Genomic DNA, 20,190 nt, shown 5'->3' on the forward strand with positions numbered 1-20,190 from the left:
GACTTTCCCACTAGAGGGCGGTGTGGCCTTGCTTTTTCAGTTGAGTGAAGTTTAACCAGCATGCAGCTTAAAAGGAAATACAAACGAAAGTAAGAAGAAACCAGTGCATTTTCTTTTTGATATTGATTAATGAGCTTTAAAAACTGTAAACGAGCTGTAATAAAAAATCACCCAAATTTGTTTTCTTTTTTGCCCTTTAATGATATATTTTTAAAAAGCAAACAGAACACCTAAACAGGAGAACGAGAAGACAAAATCTGTATATAATGGAGTCCTAACTTCATGCATGCAGTCTAAATGTTCTTACAGGGGTTATACTTTGGTATACAGCACAGCTGTTGAAGTTGAAGGAGACGCCGCCGCTGTCAGAGAGCACGCCGAGCATCAACCCGGACATGAAGTCCTGTTTTACCGCCTCGACGCTGTATATCAACCGACTCGTTCTACCCAAGGAACTACATTTCCTACATTTCCATGTCGGCAGCGCGAGCGCTGTTCAGAAACGAGGTGGGGCTATTTTGAATCAACAAGTTGCCCAGCCAGACAGGCGAGCAGCAATTCCATCGTGTCTTCGTAGCAGCAGGTGGTCACCGCGCGCCCAGCACTTAACCACAGCCTGTTAATTGGATTACGCCAAGTTTCCACGACAGAGCCCACGGGCTGAAATGGACGGAATAGATTAACTTTTTCTTCTTTTTTTTGTGAACCAGCCCAGTTCTCTTTTTCTTCTCTCAAGGACGCTGAAAGTGACGCTGTAAATTGGTAGATAAGACTTTCTTTTTAGCGGACTGCACGTTTCTGCGTGCCTAGTGCTCTCGTGCTCAAGACTGTTGACAGTTTTTTTTTTAAAATATATTTTTTTCTTTTTAAAGTTGAAGTTAGTACATTGTTAATAATGGCGTTCGGTAGATTCAGTAAACTATTTCGTCTACCCACCATGGATATGAAAAAGAAAGCCAAACAGTACGAGCACGTCAATCGGGACGTCAATCCCAACGACATTTGGGAAATTATTGGCGAGCTGGGCGACGGTGCTTTTGGAAAAGTCTACAAGGTAAGTGTGTTCTCAAAAGACACGAGGCACCTGTTGTCTGACAATGCTGTAGAACCCCAAGAACCCCATTTGTCCTCAAATGAAGTAGTCCTCTCGAAATGTTGATAAGTTGCCTGTTTGTGCTTATGAAAACTTCCTTGAATATCAAAAAGTTACTTAAGTTTACTCTGACAAAATGTAGTAAACGTCCTAATATATACTTTATACCAGTTTCATTTCAAATGGGTGTTTCTGTGTATTTTTCCCCCACCTGTCACACACTTTAAAGCCTTGCATCCTTTGGGTGTGGACTAGTTCCATTCACCTGTGGGTGCTGAACCATCCCAGCATTGCTGTAATATGACAGATATCTGAACTATGTTGCTGGTCAAGAGTTCTTATGTTAAACAGACCCATGCAGTCATTACATTAACTTTGGCTGTCGTGTGAAAGTTTTGCTAAATATTTAGAATCAGCATGGGTGACTACTATTTCTGTGTGGCTCCTCGATGCACCTCTCTTCTTTTCTCTCTCAGGTCTGACCTCTCAGAACTTGTGTGAATGCAGTTGAAATTATGTATGGCATGTGGAGGATTTAGAAAAATGCCATGATGTGACTCCACTGTTGAGTCAGCCTGCAGGGACAGTGAAAGCACCTTAGCACCACCACCACCAGCAGCACCACCACCATCAGCACTTTGACTCAGTGGAGATATTTAATCTGGCTCTGTAAGACATTCACTGCCCTCTGCAACGCGGGGCACAGGCCTTCTGTGTCTACACAGCCCAGTGGAGCACAGTGAAGGTCTTTGACACATCAGGGGCCTCAGTGGAAGAAGTGATGCTTTAAGCAGAATTCTGCACTGAACAGAGAGCACAGTCTTTTCAGAGGACCCCACCTTGTTTAGACTTTTCTTTTTTTTGTTTTTACTGGAAAGTTTACATACATGTGGGGAAATGGGTGTGAAGAGCACCATAATGCTCACTATTCCAGCAAAGCTATTGCCACGGATGCAATTTAATGAAAAGAAAATAGTAACATGGCGATCAAGTTATAGCTAGAAGTGAAGTTGCATAATTTATCTTAACAGTGAAGCATACTATGAAAACGCACAGTGCTTTGGGTTTTCTTCCTGAGATGCTAAGGCAGGGACCTGGTACAAGGTTCTTTAAATCTGAAGAAACCTTTAATAAGCTGCTGTTTATTACTCAGGTTTTAAGGATTACTCAGGTTTCTAAGTGCAGAAGTACACACAGTCCACTTCAGCTCCAAAGTGTTTAAAGCTAAAGCCAAATGAAAGTGGCTGGTACATCTAGTGTGATTAAGTGCTACTTAGACAACTGGCAAGCTTACAAAATGTAATGTCCCTTCCACACTATATTTGCCTGGGTTCCTGTTTCTCCTCCTTCAGTTGGTTGGAGGAGGACAGCTCCACACCTGCAGCTGTCAGATGGAGTGGAGGGAGGCAGAGCAAGAGCAGACGATGGCCAAGAGAGGAAACTGTGGGACTGCATCAGGAGACGGCTTCCTCTCGCTGCTCCCAAACCTCAGAATAATTGGCCCATCTGTGGGAGGGAAAGGCCTTGTGTGGTGAATTGTACATGCTTTCAGATGTTAGAAGTATTTGATAGAGCAGGCGTGAGGGAAGGAGGCTCTGTGTCCTGTCACTTGTGAGATCATCTACTTGTCAAACTGTTTGGGGGAGGGCAGGAGTCACAAAAAAGATGGCTGTTGATGTGCAATGGGCAGCAGGAGAAGAAAGTATAAATTTCATTTGTCGGACACCGCTGCTTGTAGAGCTTTTTTTGTTTTTGTTTCGGTCTTTGAGATTGAGGACAGATTTGTGTAATTGTGCAGTTTTGCTAGAGAGTACCGAGTGCTCCACACAGGCTGATTCTCCAAAGGTTAATGTCACCAGCAGGAGAATAACAACTCCCAGGCTTAAGGGTAGTGCTAAGGACAAATCAATCTATGTGTGTGCATGGCTGTAACCCAGGAACAGTGTGAAAGAAGGATCTCATAAAATGCAATATACTCCCCCAGTTATCGAATATATTCTTCCCTGTAGGTGAAACTGTACTTTTCCATTATTGAAAGGCTGCTAGGAAAAAAAATATGACGGTCTATAAAACTTAAGCCTGTGTTTCTAACTTTTTTATTGCTGGAGATTGAGGGTCAAAATATTGTGCAAATATCTGTCATCCAAGTGCTATAAGTACAAGCGTGCACTTGTGTTGGTTGATACTTTGATGCATAAATTACCTAAATGCAGAATATTCATTTTGTTAATGAGTCTGAGTATCACAGGACGCTACAGATACAAACATGTACTCAAACATGCTGTTGTTTACACCTTCTGGTGCTCTGTTAATGAGGTTAAAGTATCACTGTCCAGCAGCAGTTAAATGGGATTATAGAGCAGCTAAATGGAAAGCCGATGTTTCTAACACTGCATTTATCACTCGAGGGCCAAACATATCTTTAACCTTAGAGCACATTTTACTTGTCAGTAAGTTAGTTTTGACCACAAAAAAAAATCTGTGTGCAATCAGTGCTACGTTTAGATTCAAATTGCAGTTAAATTTTATTAGCACTAGTTAAATGCTAAATTGGATTTTGATGCTTGTTATCAGTCTTTTACTTGCTGGTTTGTTTCGCAATGTAATGCACACACCCACAAACACCCACAACACTGTGACACTTCTGTCTCCCTGTAGGCTTGTTTTTTTTTTTTTTTAAACCATCACTGGCTAATCAAGTCTCATATTCCACTTCCTGCAGATTCAGTGTGTCATAGGATGATGTCTTTGCTCTGTCTCTCTGTGCGTGTTTGCACTTGTTGGAAGGAGTCTTGCGCTTGTGTATGAAGGTGTTGTGGCTGCAAGTGAGGCATGAAACAATTGAGTTGTATAGCCCTTCTCACTAATTAATGAGCCACGTGCCACTGAGCACACTAGCCTGCTGCTGCTAGTGAAATGTTTCCATAGACACACACAGGCTTTAAGGTTACGCGCTGTCAAATTCCCTTTGTGGGATGAAAAGCGCAGTGAATCTTGTCCCTGTTGGTCTGACAGTGTGTTCAGCCTGGATGTTGTGTAGTAGAAAGTGTGTAGGTGGCCTCAACTATGGCAAAAACGAAACGAGTACGGTAGTCGGCCAAGTGTTTAGGCCACAGTACTTAATGTAACGGATCTGATCATCTTTGAAACTTTTAAAAAACTCTATTTATGCACATTAGGTTAGAGAAATGTGGTCATACACCAGGCCAAAATGTTGTGGGAAATCCTGGACTGGTTAAAGGCATAAAACAAGACATTTCTCTTCTATGTAGTTTTTTTGTAAGACTTGCAGAAAATCACTTAAAATATGATTACCATCTACTGTGAAGTCAAAGAGAAACTCACATGGTGAGTAGGAGGGGGCAAAGGTTGCAACTTCCTTTTTGTGAAGGAAAGCCGCAAGGTTCATATGAAATGCTCACAGTTATTAAGAATGGCTCCAAGACGAATGTTTAAAAAGACTTCAGTGGCATTGTCGTCACTGCTCCCGAGAGCAGGGTTTCCCTGGGTCTAATCTCAGGGAGCAGCTGGGCCCACGGTGACTGATAAGAGCCCAGCTGGATGGGTGTGGGCTCAGAATGGTTGGAGTCCCTGTTATCCTCGTGATGACATTGTCATCGGCATCTACAAAAGCCGTGATCTGTGTTTCTAGTTGTAGGTCTGAGGTTAATGATCTACATGATAATTTCTGATATGTGTGAGTTCATACTCGGACAGCATTAGCAATCGAGAAAATGACAGATTTAGAATTTTCAGTTATATCAGATTTTCTACATTTGTGTCACTTGTACACTTTTTCTGATTAATCTGGTAATCATGCAGTACTTGCCCGAGCTTGGTTTTGTGGTGTGCTTTAAATAAGACCGTATAAACCCTCCAGTGTGGTGCTTGCTTCTTCTAGTCTGCACTCAGGAAGTTTGACTCCTTTGTCATGAAAGTCAAGGTTTGATGGCCGGTGTATCACTGATTAAAGAATTAAGTGTTACAGGTTTTCTTCCAAGGCTGTCTGTGGTATTGTATGTTATAACTTCCTGCCTCCCTGACCTGTTTTGTTTTTGTGACTTTGGGGTTGAATTTGGGGCATGTTGCAATGTTGATCACAACTTTCACATCCTGAAAAGGCTCATTGCTTCATTGTTAGGCAGTTTTTGTACAAATTTGTTCCAGTCAGGTATCCTTTGCCCAGTAGTCCCAGTAGTAGTCTAAATTCATACATTTGTGCTGTCTTTACAGTCAGTGGTTTTGATAGAGGAGGAAGAGTCATGCTCTGGCGTTGAAAGAAGAAAATATGTCAAACAATCTTTGTTCTTCACTGATGCGTTTCGCTGTAAGAGCTTCTGGTATTTCACAATAGAGCCATAGCTACATTCATGTCTTTAATCTATTTTTTTAAGGTAGGGGTTAGCCATAATGATTGGGTTTGCAGAGCCATTCACATGTCTAGGTGAAAGGTAAGCACTGGCTATGCAGCCTTGAAACATTTTAGTCACTTTTCTTCCTCTCTTACTTTACTTTCTTCTTGAGATTAGACCCAGAGAAGCCCTGCTCTTAGGAGCAGTGACAACCACACTGAAGGCTTTTTATCATTCACCTTTACTGTCTTGGAACTTAAAAAACCTAATAAACAGTAGCAGTGGCAAATTAGTAATTTCCTTTCCTGTTAAAAATATGTCATGTGAGAGTTATAGGTATGCTTCCTTGTGCCTTTTTTTTTTTTTTTTTTTGGGAAGAACATTTTTACTATGTCACATGAATGCATCATATCCAGTAAATAAAAGATGATGACTACATTAGTTTTCATACTTTACTGGGTAACATACTTCCACATAAACCATTTATACTGTTGACCTTTACACCCAATCAGTATTTTCTATTTTTTTATCACAAAAAACACAATCCATTACTCTGTAGTGGTTTGTCAGTTTGGCCTAAAGTGTAGGGAGCTTGGGGATGGGGGGCTCCAAGATAGTGGCTTGGGCCCTTCTCAAAAGCTGCGAACAACAACCTTTACCAAGAAGATAGGAGAGCTGGTGACTTGACTGGGTGGATGAATCCAGGCAAATGCACTATTCAGTCACTTCTACTTCCTATAAGGTCTAATTGCTGTACGCAAACAATAGCAAAAGGTGATTCAGGCGAGCTTTAATTATTTTTGATCAGCTCATTTCTTTCCCACCTTTAAGCGAGTGTCAAGCCCACTTTAGAAGCATTTTCTTACTGATTCATACTGGAAATGTGAAGGTGGCAGAGGCAATAAAAAGGAAATTAGGACTACAAAAAGTGAGTCAAAGGTATCCCCAGCAGTAATGACACCTTTGATTTTGACACTGTTGCCTGACTAACCAGAAATACTCAAATGTTCCACTTGGCACTTGAGACGGCCATCACAGAACAAGAGATAAATAAGTCAACATCCTACATGTAGCTGTTTAACATGTGCTGCTTGTGCCATACTTTGCATCTCAATAAGAGGTGTGAGTTATATATGTGAGCTAAGAACCACATTCTTGCTCGCAGACATGTGGGAAGGGCCTGTAGGGGCGAGGTGGTTCACAGGTTTATAAAGGGACAAAGGTCTACCGTGCACACATTCTCCTGAAGGGAGCTGTATGTGTTTAATGCCTGTTCAGCCTGTAGGTGAGTGACCCCAGAGAAAGTTCTGCGTAATCAGTCACATAAGGTCACCTCGTCCCTTGACATGTCACTTAATTAGGTTGTTTTTTTTAATGTTCTTAACAATAACAAAGATACATTTTAAAAATGAGGAAAACGTTAATCTAAGTTTATTTTTAAGGTTGAGATTAGGGTTTTAGCTGCTGTATTATCCAGGCATGTGCTTTTGAATCAAAACATCCACATTAATCATTAATACTTTAGTCAACACAGGATATTTAACATTATTGCTTCCAGTCCTGATTAACTTTGAAAAGACTGCCACACAAACACAGGAGACTGGAAGTGTGTGCTTTTGTATGTTTATGTTTACTTAGTCTATCAGTACCTACAGTATGTGTGGAGGTGGACACACAGGACAGTAACATCTGTCCTTGCCCCTTTCTAATTCTTTTGTCTAGCAGGAGCTTCAGAAAGTAGTATGGGAAAACTAAGTCAGGCAGGTTTGGCAGACACATTTCATATTTACAGCTTCGCGTACAAAGTGAGGAGGATGGACTGGGTTTATTGCACATGTGTTACATTAAGTAGACTGAAAACCATATGAGAGACTTAAATCACCTTCAGAAAGATGGGTACAGAGGCACTCTGATAGTAGGCTGGTGGATGATTGATTAAAAAAACATAAAGAAAATGAAAAGATGCAGAAGAAATGTTTTCTTTTCACAGTCTCTGAGATATTATTGATCTAAAGGTTGCCAGAAACTATTTTGATAGGGAAATAATAATTTTTCTAATCTGAATGCTAAGAATTTGATAGCAACAGGCTCACAAATGGTAACTCTGTTGCAATCTTTGGAGTTATGCAATGTTGGAGTAAATGAAATATTTTTTGGCAACTCTTTGGTTTTTAATAGACCAAATTAATCTGCAGATTAAATAATGGCAGTAGTTAATTGCCCAACAGCCCAAATTATAAGTCTGTGGTCCAGGTTAATAACTCAGCATTCTGTAGTCTGTTAGTTGATGTGTGGTTTAATCAGATATTTTCAGAATTTACAAAATTCAAAGTGAACAAATGCTTAGGCCGTCTGTTGAAATGCCAGAAGAGCAAATGGTAAAACGGACAGAGAGCTTTGTACCATGAGGACAGACAAGAAACAAGTTCTTTAGGTAGAAACCATGGAAACCAGACCAAAACAAAGCCTAAGACATTTGTTCTCCTCTGGAGTAGAGTCAGAGGAAGTAAAGAGTCATCGGGTTTGAAACAGTGTTGTCTCGTGGGATGGCAACGGCTACAGTATCAAGTTGACTATATTTCTTCTCCTTAAGGGGTTGTGGGTGTGCCGTCGTTATGTAATAAATTAGATGTTAATGTTTTCAATAAAGCGTGATATTTTTCCCTATTCAACTTTAACATCTGGTGCCCGAGTATGCTTTTTAAAAAGTGGAGGAACTTTAGTTATGTCATGAGTGAACATGTTAAGAATGCTGTAGGTGGCCCCTGGGCCAGCTGATATCAGTGTGTGTGTCATCTGCTTTATAACAGATGAGTTGTGTAGGAGTTGCAAGTTGGAAAACTGTTACAAGTTAGAAAATGTTGTCATATTTGTTGCATAAAGTGCAAAAAAAAAAAAGGTACAATCCTTCTTATATGGGATGATGTGGTGGAAAACATTTTAAATTTTTTAGTTGGGTGCAATAAGCACACTACCATTTATACACCAAAACGTGCACATATGACTGCGTACACTTGTGCACTGATGTGGTGCTAGTTTCCAGAAATTCAGCTTGTCCTTTGAGATTTGATGTTTGTTCCTTTTAGTGGAATGTATACAGATGGTAAGGTGCATATATAAACACGTTTGTGTTTATATACCATGCTTGAGGATCCTCATTGACGTAATGCATTCCTCACTCCACACAAAAAGGACCACATAACTGCAGGACACTCACTTCTCTCAGTCTGCCCATTGAGTCTACCCCCAACCAGCTGAAGCCCAGAGGCACATTCCTCTGCCTTGCTCCCACTGAGATGTAAAGGGGTGTGTATGTGCGTGCGTGCATGCCCGCATGTGTGCATGAGAGACAGGCCTTTCTGAGTAGAGTCTGTCTGATGTATGATTTTATTTTTTATTTTTTAATTAAACGATTGATATGGATATTCGACTTAAACATTAAATGTTTCAATGTATTGGTCAATATTTGTATTCTTTTTCTTTCAAACACATAAAAACTCCACCGACTCCCCTAACATTTGTCATGTTTAGCTATTTGCTCACTCGGTTATGCTTTGCCCGACTGTTCTTGTCTACCCTGTTGTCGTGTTTGTGATATTGTTGTGTGTTGGGATATTCCAAACACATATTCCATTTGTGTTGCCAACAGGGAAGTTGCAAATATCTGAAAAAAGGAAATATTGGAATTTTAAATATCCCAACATGGGTAATAATTGGACTAGATGGATTTAAAAAAATGCTTAAGGAGTGTGTAAGTTTAACCTTTCTCTGAATCATTTTACTTTACACTCTACTAGTAACTAGAACTCCAATAAACCTTCTGGAATTCAAGTTACCTTTTACTTAACAAGGAAGGCAGGTCTGACAAGGAAGAATTGTACTAAATGAGAACAAAATATCTTGTTTCGAATTTCTTAAGTGTCTGGAGAGTTTCATTTTGTACAAGGAAGTTAAGAACTTAAAAAAAAAAAATCTGTTGTACTAAAAATAAGGTTACCCACACAGTGTTGACTGTGTGTCAGATGTGCTTTCCACAGACATGTAGTTGGAATTGTTAGCTTGTCAAAACATGCATTTCTTTGGAAATCTGACCCCAGATGGTGACTTTGTTGAAGCTGATACAGCGCTATTGCAGAGAGCTGTAATGTTAGCAAAGCAGTTGCAAGAGTTTGGTGTCTGTGTTTACTGTTGAGACTTGTTAACAGACTGATTGTTTGATGGCAAGAGATCGCATCCTCTTGAGTCACACTTTAGGTTAATCTGCTGGTGAAAGTTTAACTTCTCCGGAGCTCTGTTAGGTAAACGCGCATAGTCCAAGGAGTACTGCGATGAGGATGTGTCGCTGTGAACCTCATGTGTTTGTTCAGATGTTTTCCCACAGCCTCTGTAAACCATGAAGGATTCAGATACCAGACTTAATATAGTCTGTTTCTGCAGGCCACTGGGTGGATGTAGACCACAACAGGGTCCAGATTTCACCAGGATAGGCAGTTGTTTCTTTTTCTTTGTTTTTTCCTTATTTAGTCATAAAATCAAACACTTGTGCTCATTATATGCACATGCATTGACCATATTAATCAGACAACATTCATGATCGTGATGAAACCATCACTTCCTAGATATTAGATTTTTACAGCAAAGAAATTGAATTGATATTTTTTAGGGCAGGTTTAAATGAGGTGTAGCAGATGACCCCGCCTTTAGCTATTTGTTTTTGACTTCACTTTAAGTCTTCATTTGTCTCCAGTTGAACACTAACAATGATTGGAGTGAATATTTACTTCTGACTGTAGAAACACATTGAAAAAAGCCTGCCTCATACACGAGAGAGCGTCATGTGTTTGATGCTGTTTGAGTCACTCTACCGTTTGAATGTTTTGTTGCTTTATTTTCTTCTCTTTACCACTCAGAGCGATGAGGAATTCTTTGTCTATGCGTGTGATGGGTTTGGCTAAAGTGGCATTTTCTTCTTTTCAGTTCCTCTGACTCTTCAGTTGCTCAGGGGAGGGTGTGGAGCTTCCTTTCCAGTTTTGCCTGTAAATGTTAGTCAGCATTTTAATTGCTGTCGTGTGGATCTTGGAGTGTCTTCTTCCGTTTGGCTACAGCATGGACAATAAAGTCCAGCACAGATTGTGATCAAAGTTATCTCTTTTGAACAAACTAAGACTTGAGACTCTTGGTGCCAGATAAACTATGCAGGGCACGTTACCATGATTCCCCAGTGCATTGATGGGAGTGGAAAGTTACGTACTAATTTATAAATGCAGCTAGTTCATTTAAAAAGATTATTAATGCAGTCTACGAAGAGCAGAGCAAATTAGTTTTGCCAAAAATGAGCAGACTTGACAAGGTAGTGAGTAAGATAATATAGTGTATGCTCAGGTTTTACACATGTGTTTCTCTCTGGAAACTGTAATTCAAATAAAAGAGAGGCAACTGGAGAAGGAGAATCAATATGTTTTTGATATAAGAAACTCTACTGTTAGAATTCGCTGTTGAGCATCTCATCTTATCTCTGCATAAAACTGACAACTCAGGTGGAGTCCAGCATTTATCCAAAGGAGGGTTATAAAAATGGTAAATGGCCTGTATTTGTATAGCGCTTTTCTAGTCCCTAAGGACCCCAAAGCGCTTTACACAACCAGTCATCCACCCATTCACACACACATTCACACACTGGTGATGGCAAGCTACATTGTAGCCACAGCCACCCTGGGCCCCACTGACAGAGGCGAGGCTGCCGGACACTGGCGCCACCGGGCCCTCTGACCACCACCAGTAGGCAACGGGTGAAGTGTCTTGCCCAAGGACACAACGACTGAGACCGTCCAAGCCAAACCTCATTTATCATTAGATGTTCCTGTGCTGTGTGCCTAATCTCAGGCATTGTTCTGTCTCTAGAAACTCAGAGTGAGAACTCATTGAGGGACTCATTTAAGGACGGAGCTAATGCTTTAGCACCGAGCTCCGAGCTTTGAGCCATCCATCTTTGTCAATTATGAGCTCATTTTGATAATTTCACCGCCTGACATTCCAAATAAATTACCACTCTTACGGGAAACTATCACAGTCACATGAGGCTCAAAATGAGATGCGCCCCTAGCACATTTACTGTAAATTGCACGTTGCAAAATTCACATTTGTATGATTTTAAGTACTGTGGAAAATTTACAGAATCATCTACCAACATTTTGTATTAATTATGGCTAGCTGGAAAACTACCTCTTACTACGCCATGACACTGCACCTCTTTAGTTAATCACCAACTGTAGATTTTCAAACAAAAAGGGGGCCTTTGAACTGTAAATGTGGCCCTTAATCTTAACATTGGTCATACTGTGTATTTATTTATTTTCCCCTGTTATATGGGCCATGAAAAATTAAATGTTGGCAATAACCTCCCGCACTGTTGATGTTTTCTGTATAACTAAATGATAAAAATTGGTCTCTCTGGAGACCTGAAACACTTAAATTCACAGGGTTGGTTACTTTTGCTTTGAAAGTCTTTGAGCACAAAAACGGGAGGAAACTGAGTTAAAAAAAAAAAGGTCTGCCATTACTCATGCATGTTTCATTTAACATTGATCTGTTTTCCTTTCACAGGCCAGAAACAAGGAGACAGGAGTTCTGGCTGCTGCCAAAGTGATCGAGACCAAATCTGAGGAAGAGTTGGAAGATTACATAGTCGAGATTGACATCTTGGCTAAATGTGACCACCGCTACATTGTCAAGCTGCTTGATGCTTTCTATTATGAGAATAAACTCTGGGTAGGTAATGCTGAAATCTGAATGAGCAAATCAGACAAACCACAGACTTGCTGCCCTCTGGCTCTTTGTTTTATTTTTCTTTGGCTGAACATTGTCAAAGAGGTTAACCACAAACACTGACACACTATCTTTACACATTTTAACATGATCTGGATGGAGAAAAACAAAACAAAGCAATTAAATAAATTCGACCTTTTTCAATGATTTTAGGCTGAAATTAGATTGGTGCATAATGCACTAAAGGAACTTCAGTCGTCTTCCTCTCAAAACCACTCATAACCAGGACCCAAAAAAGCCATGACACACAAACCTCAACAGTCAGTGAAGAGGGTCAAAACAAATATTTTCACTGTGCATGTTGAATGGCTGGTGGGATGTTCCGTTTCACTCTGTGACAACTGTTTTTATTGCAACAGTTTTATCTTGAGGAAATTTCTCCTCCGTATGCAAGATTTGTTGTAAAAATAGTGATAAGAAGAGTCTATTGCCTAAATAGGAATGACAGAAGAACCCCTGGCTGACATAATGCATCAGAAATGACCCTGATGATACTACAAGAATGAGGATTAATCTCAGCTATGTTTCCCCAGCTCTTGAATCATTCCTTCTTCTCACACATACACTGGGTCAAGTGTAAACTTTTCAACTCCCTCTGTAATCTCCCACTCTATCTGGCCAAGACAAATGGTGACCTCACGTCGGGGCATGATTTTAAATATTTGAAGAATTACAAGGCAGTGTTAAAGCTAAAGATAAAGATTATTGCGGTTACTAGAAGTGCAAAATGTAGATGTTTAGTTTGGCATGTTTGTGACTCTTCTGTTAGTTTTCAGTTAATTATTAAGCATTAGAATTGTAAGCCTTAAATCAAGCATGACAGAACTCGTAAGCTATTAAAATTCAAGTTAACACTTAATGAACTGCTGATCAGTCAAAACTTTACCAGAGGTGTAACGCAACAAAGCCAAACTCATGTTTTAATAAAGAATTAATGTACTAAAAATTGCTAATTCACAATGTAATTATGCTTTATTGCATACATGCATTAAACCAACAATGAATTTAGTAGTTGACCTAAATAAAATGTGGAGGGGGTTGAACATTGCCCATGAGTCAAAGCTGGACCCTGTGCAACTGTTAGGTTAGCTTGATAAGTTAAATGTACATACCTCTCTGCCTGTTGCTTTCAGACCACACGTTTCCTGTGTTTTGTGGCTTCAGAGTAACAGGCCTTGTTTGTCATGTGAATTCTGAGCTGTCTCCAGTAACTAATGTGTTTCTTTGTCTAACACATAATTACACTCAGTGTCTTAAAAGTATTGGAAATGTTTTTAAAATGTATGTAAAGTATCTGTGTTAAAGATTGTCACTGAAGTGACAACTGGTTGTCTGTAATTAGTCTTTACAAGAGCACAATCTGGAAAAGTTTCTACACCTCATTGCTGTAAGCACAACAATTAGCCCAGTAGTTACTGGTGGTCAGGCCCTGGTTACCTCCAATTGGGTGGACTGGGCAGTGTATTCCAGTGACGACCCACCCGCTCTGCTTTCTACCACAAAGAGAGAAGACAGTGAGAGGCTGTTTGTTCCAATCTGGTCTGGAGGTTAGCAAGGCAGTCTGGCCCACAGCGTGAGAAAAACGGGGCCTTTAACGTGGAGATGGGATTGCTGATGTCAGCACCGAGAAGAACAAACAGGGAGAGGCAAAGAAAGACGCAGGAGAAGAGAGGATTTAAACAGCTAAGAGAATATTTCATATCATTTAGCATGTAAAAGTACATTATCCCTTAGTATTACTCATAGTTAGCTATGCAAATTTTCTTTTTTTCTTTTTTTTCCCCCTATTGAGCGCTCTATGTCTAAACGGTCTAATACTACAAAAATCTGTGTTACTTTAGGCATGTGCAACTTGGCGCTGTCAAATGTGTCAGTGGTCAGAAACTCATGAGGTAGGCTTAAAGTGGGTAATGGGTCAAGTCTTTTTTTTGTGTGTGGACCGGGGGCAGCCTAAATGCCACTACACTCTTCAAGTTTTGCCCATTAAGACAGGCTTATGGCTAGGTTGAGGGAATCAAGATCACCCACAGTCTGTAGGCCTGAATTATATTGAATTCATAATATTATATATAATCTTAAATAGGTCATTGGACAGTACCTAGTCCTAGATACAGTGAGAAATTGTAAGTGCATTACTCTAGTCAAGCGCTGTACTGTTTGACAAAGAAAGATAACTTTCTAAGGGTTTTTTTTTTTGTTTTTGTTTTTTTGTTTGTTTTTAACACCACCTTCCCTGCGTTTTTGAAGGTTTAGTTATCCTCGATTGTATAACATTTTTTTTGCTGGCAAATAGCCTTTTACTTTCCTTTGCCGTCTGTTAAATTGAGGTAAGAAATCACTGTGAAGGTACAAAGTGGCGAACTGGAGGAACACTGCGGTGTCAGCTAAGCCTGCTCCATTTATTTTAAAGCTTTTAGGGGTTTGTAGACTTTATCAAGTTGCGTCCAGCTGTACTCGGAAGAAAAAGACACTCATAAATTGTCCTAATGTTTTTTTTAAGACACTTGAAGATAAAAAATCACCCCTTTAGAGTAAAATGTGAGATATATCTTTAAACAGGGGATGAAGTACACTGGCTTATTGTTTAGTTATTTATTTATTTATTTTTTAAAGTCTCACTCTGACTCAGATACACAGGGACACTGAGTGTATGTGTGTGTTCAGCCCACAGTGGTTATGAATATCATGCAGCTTGACCAGTTGGAGCGCATTCTTTACCCACAGCATCACACATCATCCAAGATTCTTTCACGCAGCGAGAACAAATCTTTGCTGCAGACACACTGATGACTACACAAACCAGTTGCCTCTGTCACAGCCGAGTAATGTACAGCTGTTTAGTTTGGCCAGCGCTTTCTGCTACCACTAAAGTGCAGTTCGTTTAACTTGGAGAGTGGTTTTTAAACAGAAGTGAAAAAAATGGGCAGTGGTGAGCAGGAACAGGGATGTGGTTTGTAATAAAAGGTGTGATTAACCACCCTCTGTAGTGTTGAGAATATGTAGAATAAACAAAATATTTTCAGAGTGTATATATACTGATAATATTGATGGGAAGAAACTTCACATCAGTCGCTACACATTTTAAAATAATACATTCTGTTCTTAACTTTAGCAGATCATAATGGTGGAAGGATGCAAATCAACAGGAAATGTTAATTTTTGAAGTGTGTGCGAAACTTTTTTCTTAATAATCTTCATACTTGAAGAATAAAATGCTAAACCTGACCAATGTTAGATTTCTGTTTCTTCTTTGTTGATCAAACAGTGGAATCTTAAAACAGGTTTTTAGCTACTGTAAAACAACTTAAACACGTGGTAAAACTTCGATCTAGTTCAAAGATATAAAAGCTGGAAACATGCGTCATACACAGGCCAGACAGTCTTTCAGCTGTTTATTTAAAAAAAACTAAAAATCTGATATGAAACTAACTTTTAAACAGACTAAGCAAAATGGAAGATCGCTGATGACACATGGCAGAGCCCAAACGAATGAAGTTTGTCAGCATGACAGAAGAGCATTGTTCCACCTGGTGTTCAATGCCAAGAATGGCAGCCCTCATATTCTGATTCTTTGCAAAGTATGTGCGCCTTCACGTGACCGCGTGTACACAGAGGTATGCATAGTTTCATACCGTCAGACGTGCAATGGTGTGGTTTCACCTTTTGGTATTTGTCGTTCATTGTGCGGGTTTGTCTGGGCTGAAACTCCACGCCTTGTCCAGCGCCTGGCTGATGCTTTGGCAGTGTCGTCATAGCAAGAAAGACTGATGATTGTAAAAAATAAAATGAGATCACACAGCAGGTATGCTTCATAGTACCAAGAGTTCAATTTTGGATTCAAAACATAATTATAAATGAAGTATGTGCTGTGAAAGAAGTTCAATCTTACTATTGTTTTCTAATAGGTGTGTTTGAGGACATGGCTAATAAGACTCCGTTTAGGAAACCGCTTCAGTTTTTACCTCCTCCATCTGCCTTTTCTTTTACTTTACTGCTGAACTGATGTGTGTTTGGCAGTTTTTCCTCTACAGGTAGTGATGACATAATTTAACAGGAAGGACACACTTCTGATATAAATTTAGATTTTCTGGTTTTATGTCCCACTGAAAATCCTTCATCTTAAAGTATATTGATGTCTCTGCTATCACAGACACATTAAAAGCTTCATCAACAGCTAAGTTCAAACTCATGAAACACAGACTTTCACTGACTGTTTTTCAGCTGTCAGTTTTATTACTTATAATTCCTGGGTTAAGTTTAACACCAGTTTCTCCCCCCACAGATCATGATTGAGTTCTGCCCTGGAGGTGCTGTGGATGCCGCCATGCTAGGTAGGCCATTCTGTCTCTGTATTTTCATTTAAAAATATTTTTCTTTTACAACAACAGTTGGTTTCCACACCTCAGAGTGTTTTTATTTTTTTGTCTTTTTTTTTTTTTTAAGTCAAAATTAGTTCTTAGCTTTCATGACCGTATATGTATTTAAAAATCTCAAATTTATCAGGCAGAAAATCCTGAAAAAGAGCATCATACTACAGCTTTATTAATTTGACCTTGAAGCCTTGAAACAGTCAGACATAGTGGAGTCCTCCTGTGTGGGAAATCCCCCTGGTGTTTTCACTGGGTAATCCACATCCTCGTAACTGCCTGCACCCCATCTGCAGCTAACCAAACACAGACAGAGATGAAACGAAGTCTACAGGGCAGGATTATCTTGGATGTGTGAAGGTTTTTCTAATCTGGGATTACTTATCGGGTAATACTACCTGATCTGCTATGGTGGGTTTAGTGTTTTTTTTTTTCTCATGGAGCTCACACGGTAGCTCTGTACTCTTTATTTTGCCATGATTGTATGAATTACAAGGATGCAGTGTTCCGTCTCTGTTGCTCTAACCTCTCCTCCTCTCCTGCCCATATCAGAGTTGGATCGGGGGCTGACAGAGCCCCAGATTCAGGTAGTTTGTCGCCAGATGTTGGAGGCGCTAGACTACCTCCACGGATTGAAGATCATCCACAGAGACTTGAAGGCTGGTAACATCCTCCTAATGCTGGATGGTGACATCAAACTGGGTAAGTGTTTAGTTTTAGATGTTGTGGTGTTCAGGTTTTTCATTTCTAGCAGAGTGTAATGCATTGATCATTTTTTTTATTATAGAGGCATCAAGGTGGACAAAATGATGTTTTGTTTTTGCAACCACATTTGTATAAACAGTCAGAAAACTGCCGTACTGTTTTGAAAACTCAGATTTTATTTGATATTCAGGCAGAAAATATAGTACAGACTAATACAAAGTATTGGTTGCTTTTCTTATTTGACTCGAGCAGTTTTTTAACTCTTAAAAAACATTTGTGAATTGCAACTGTTGCATTTTACTGCTAAATTAATTATTGTGGAACTAATTCCCAGATTAATGTATCATTCACATTGCTCATTGAAGGTTATTTCTGGGGTCTTGGCTAATCTTTAGGTTCATTGTTTCTTTGACATAAATGCATGCCACACATAACATGCACAGTAAGAGGTCCTGCACTCCTCCTTTGCTGCTGTCAGAGAATTGCAAGCACTGTGTGGGAAAACTGTGATCTGAGAACATTGCATATTTTTATTCATTTATTGGCTTTTTGAAGCGTTCCTCACATTCTTCAAATTTTATGCTGGACGACAAAAGTTGGATCCACACTCTAGTTTGTTTTAGATTGAAGTGTGGTGTTCTAGTGCAGTGCTTTGTCTAAGTGCCAGGTAAGCAAGTGCTGAATTGTCTAAATGATTGCATAACATTTAGGATCCTCAGATATGAAACTTTAGATAACTGTTTGTGGCGTGATGTTTTACCTTCTTTACTCTGATTGGCTCTCTGATCATTTTTACTGAGCTAAGACCAAAAAAAAAGAAATTCATATGACACATTTTTGTCAAAAAGTGTGCTCATTAAGCTGCATGCCAAGAATCTTTCCTGCTTACATTCTTCTCCAGCTCCACCACAGTTGCCTATAATCACTGGGAGTTGCCTCTGTAAACCCATTATGTCATGACATGGACTCATTTACAGTCTTCAAACTTATCTAAATACATGTTAATTCAAACAAGACAGCAATTAAACTATCTTTGAGGTCAGCTAAAATGTCTGATCTTCATGAAGCACTCATGCAGTTCTTTTTTGGATTAAAAAAGTCTTTAATGACTTTTACGAACTTATTTACAGCAGTTGTGACCAGTGCCAAGAATTGTTGATGATGGCAAAAAAAAAATTGCTCATAATTCCTGTTGCTGTATCCAGGTAACGATAAAAACAAAAGCAAATGAATATTGGATCAGAGGTATCATGCCTTCCTGCTATCGTCATGAAGGAAACATTATTTTTAGCCTATACGATTTGCCAATCCGGTTATGCCATGTTGTTGTATCCATCGTTTGTCCGTCAATTCACAAGAATCGCTACAACTCCCTACAGTACTGGTCAGAATTTAAAGTGACTTGACATAATAAATTCTAAAGTCAATGGTCTACTTCATTTTGCTATCAAAATGTTATGCAAAGAAAACATTGTTCAGCACTGTAATGGAAGATGAGCATATTACCTATTTTGTCGAATACTGAACTAGTGATGTTAATCTTGGACCCTAATGTAGTAGACATGCGGCAGCGGGAACAAAGGAAAAACTCAGAAATTGGCTTCAAGAGGCAGCAAGCAGCATCTGACACTTACACCCTCGAATTTGATGAGTATAAACTCTGACTAATGGGCATAATTGAAGTGGTAAAAGATAAAAGCATAGAGGTTGCCACTAACATTACTTCTGTTCTTTTGGGACTCCTGCTAAAACCTGCTATTGTGCACTAGTTCCTGGAAGTGTAGAACATAATGAGAGCCCTGTTGTAGGTAATGAACAACTATTTAATCTGTTTTGTGTTGTTTTTACCAAAAACATAGTGTTAACTCTTATTCAATGTAAAATAAAAGGACTGCTTAATTTCAATGTCTCTGAGATGTAGAAATCCTTGCTGCAAAAGCTCAGACTGTTTCAAGTGATGCATTTGACAGTGAAGCCAAAGATTTTGAATTGTAGTCTACAAAACCAAAAGTCATTTAAGAACCCATAATAGAACATGCCAGTTTGTAATTGAAGATGTGACCCTGCTGCCTTGTGTGCAAAATCTAAGCGCTACTGCCAAGCACTTCTCTAACCCCGGCATGGTACACATGATATTCCTTCTGACAGGCGGGAGGAAAAAACTAAAGTGAAAACAAGACCCCTGTAATCTGGAAATCTGGCAACTTTTTTAAGGAAATAGGACTGCTATAAATTTACTGTTTCTGGATTTGTAACTCCAAAGATCACACAGTCAGGATGGCTTTACAAGCTAAAAAGTATTTGTCTACCTCATGGGCGTGGTTGTGGAAAAAAAAGAAAGCCGGAAGTTTTTGAATTGGTTTAATTCCTTCCTTCTGTGAAATGCTAGTGAACGTCTTTCCTCCATCACGTGACTTTTCTTTTCGCTTTTCTTTTTTTCATGCAGCTGACTTTGGTGTGTCTGCAAAAAATACCAAAACGTTGCAAAGAAGAGATTCTTTCATTGGAACACCATACTGGTAAGTTTACAGTTTCAGTCAGCAACACTGGGGGCGGGGGGTTGGCTTAGTACGCTACATTCAATGCCTTCAATGACTATATAAATTACACTCTACTTTTTCTAAATCCCATATTATCATATAACAATCCTGCTCCCTGATTTGCAACATTATCTGTAAATCTATTACTGTTATGCAAAACAACTATATTAAATGTTTACTTTAATATAATTCATATACATAGCACTTGTGAAGATATCATCTATGAACTTTAAAATTAGTGGGTCAACCCTTTTTGACTGCTCACAGCACTTAATACCTGAGAGAAAATGATACTGTGCATACAGTCA

The 20,190-nt window shown here is 39.4% G+C and overlaps 1 protein-coding gene across 1 annotated transcript in view; it reads left to right on the forward strand.

The window, feature by feature from the left end:
• The first annotated feature begins 523 nt into the window (after positions 1–523).
• The window catches only part of stk10 (serine/threonine kinase 10), a 37,111-nt gene continuing 17,444 nt past the window's right edge, over positions 524–20,190 (forward strand). The window contains exons 1-5 of the mRNA XM_013909530.1: positions 524–1,054; positions 12,049–12,213; positions 16,553–16,601; positions 17,190–17,339; positions 19,789–19,861. Coding sequence (XP_013764984.1) covers positions 896–1,054; positions 12,049–12,213; positions 16,553–16,601; positions 17,190–17,339; positions 19,789–19,861 — 596 coding nt within the window. The 5' untranslated portion in view covers positions 524–895. The remainder of the gene's footprint in view (positions 1,055–12,048; positions 12,214–16,552; positions 16,602–17,189; positions 17,340–19,788; positions 19,862–20,190) is intronic.

Source organism: Pundamilia nyererei, unplaced genomic scaffold (assembly GCF_000239375.1).
Source record: "Pundamilia nyererei isolate P.nyererei 1_Seehausen unplaced genomic scaffold, PunNye1.0 scaffold00026, whole genome shotgun sequence".
NCBI lineage: Eukaryota > Metazoa > Chordata > Actinopteri > Cichliformes > Cichlidae > Pundamilia > Pundamilia nyererei.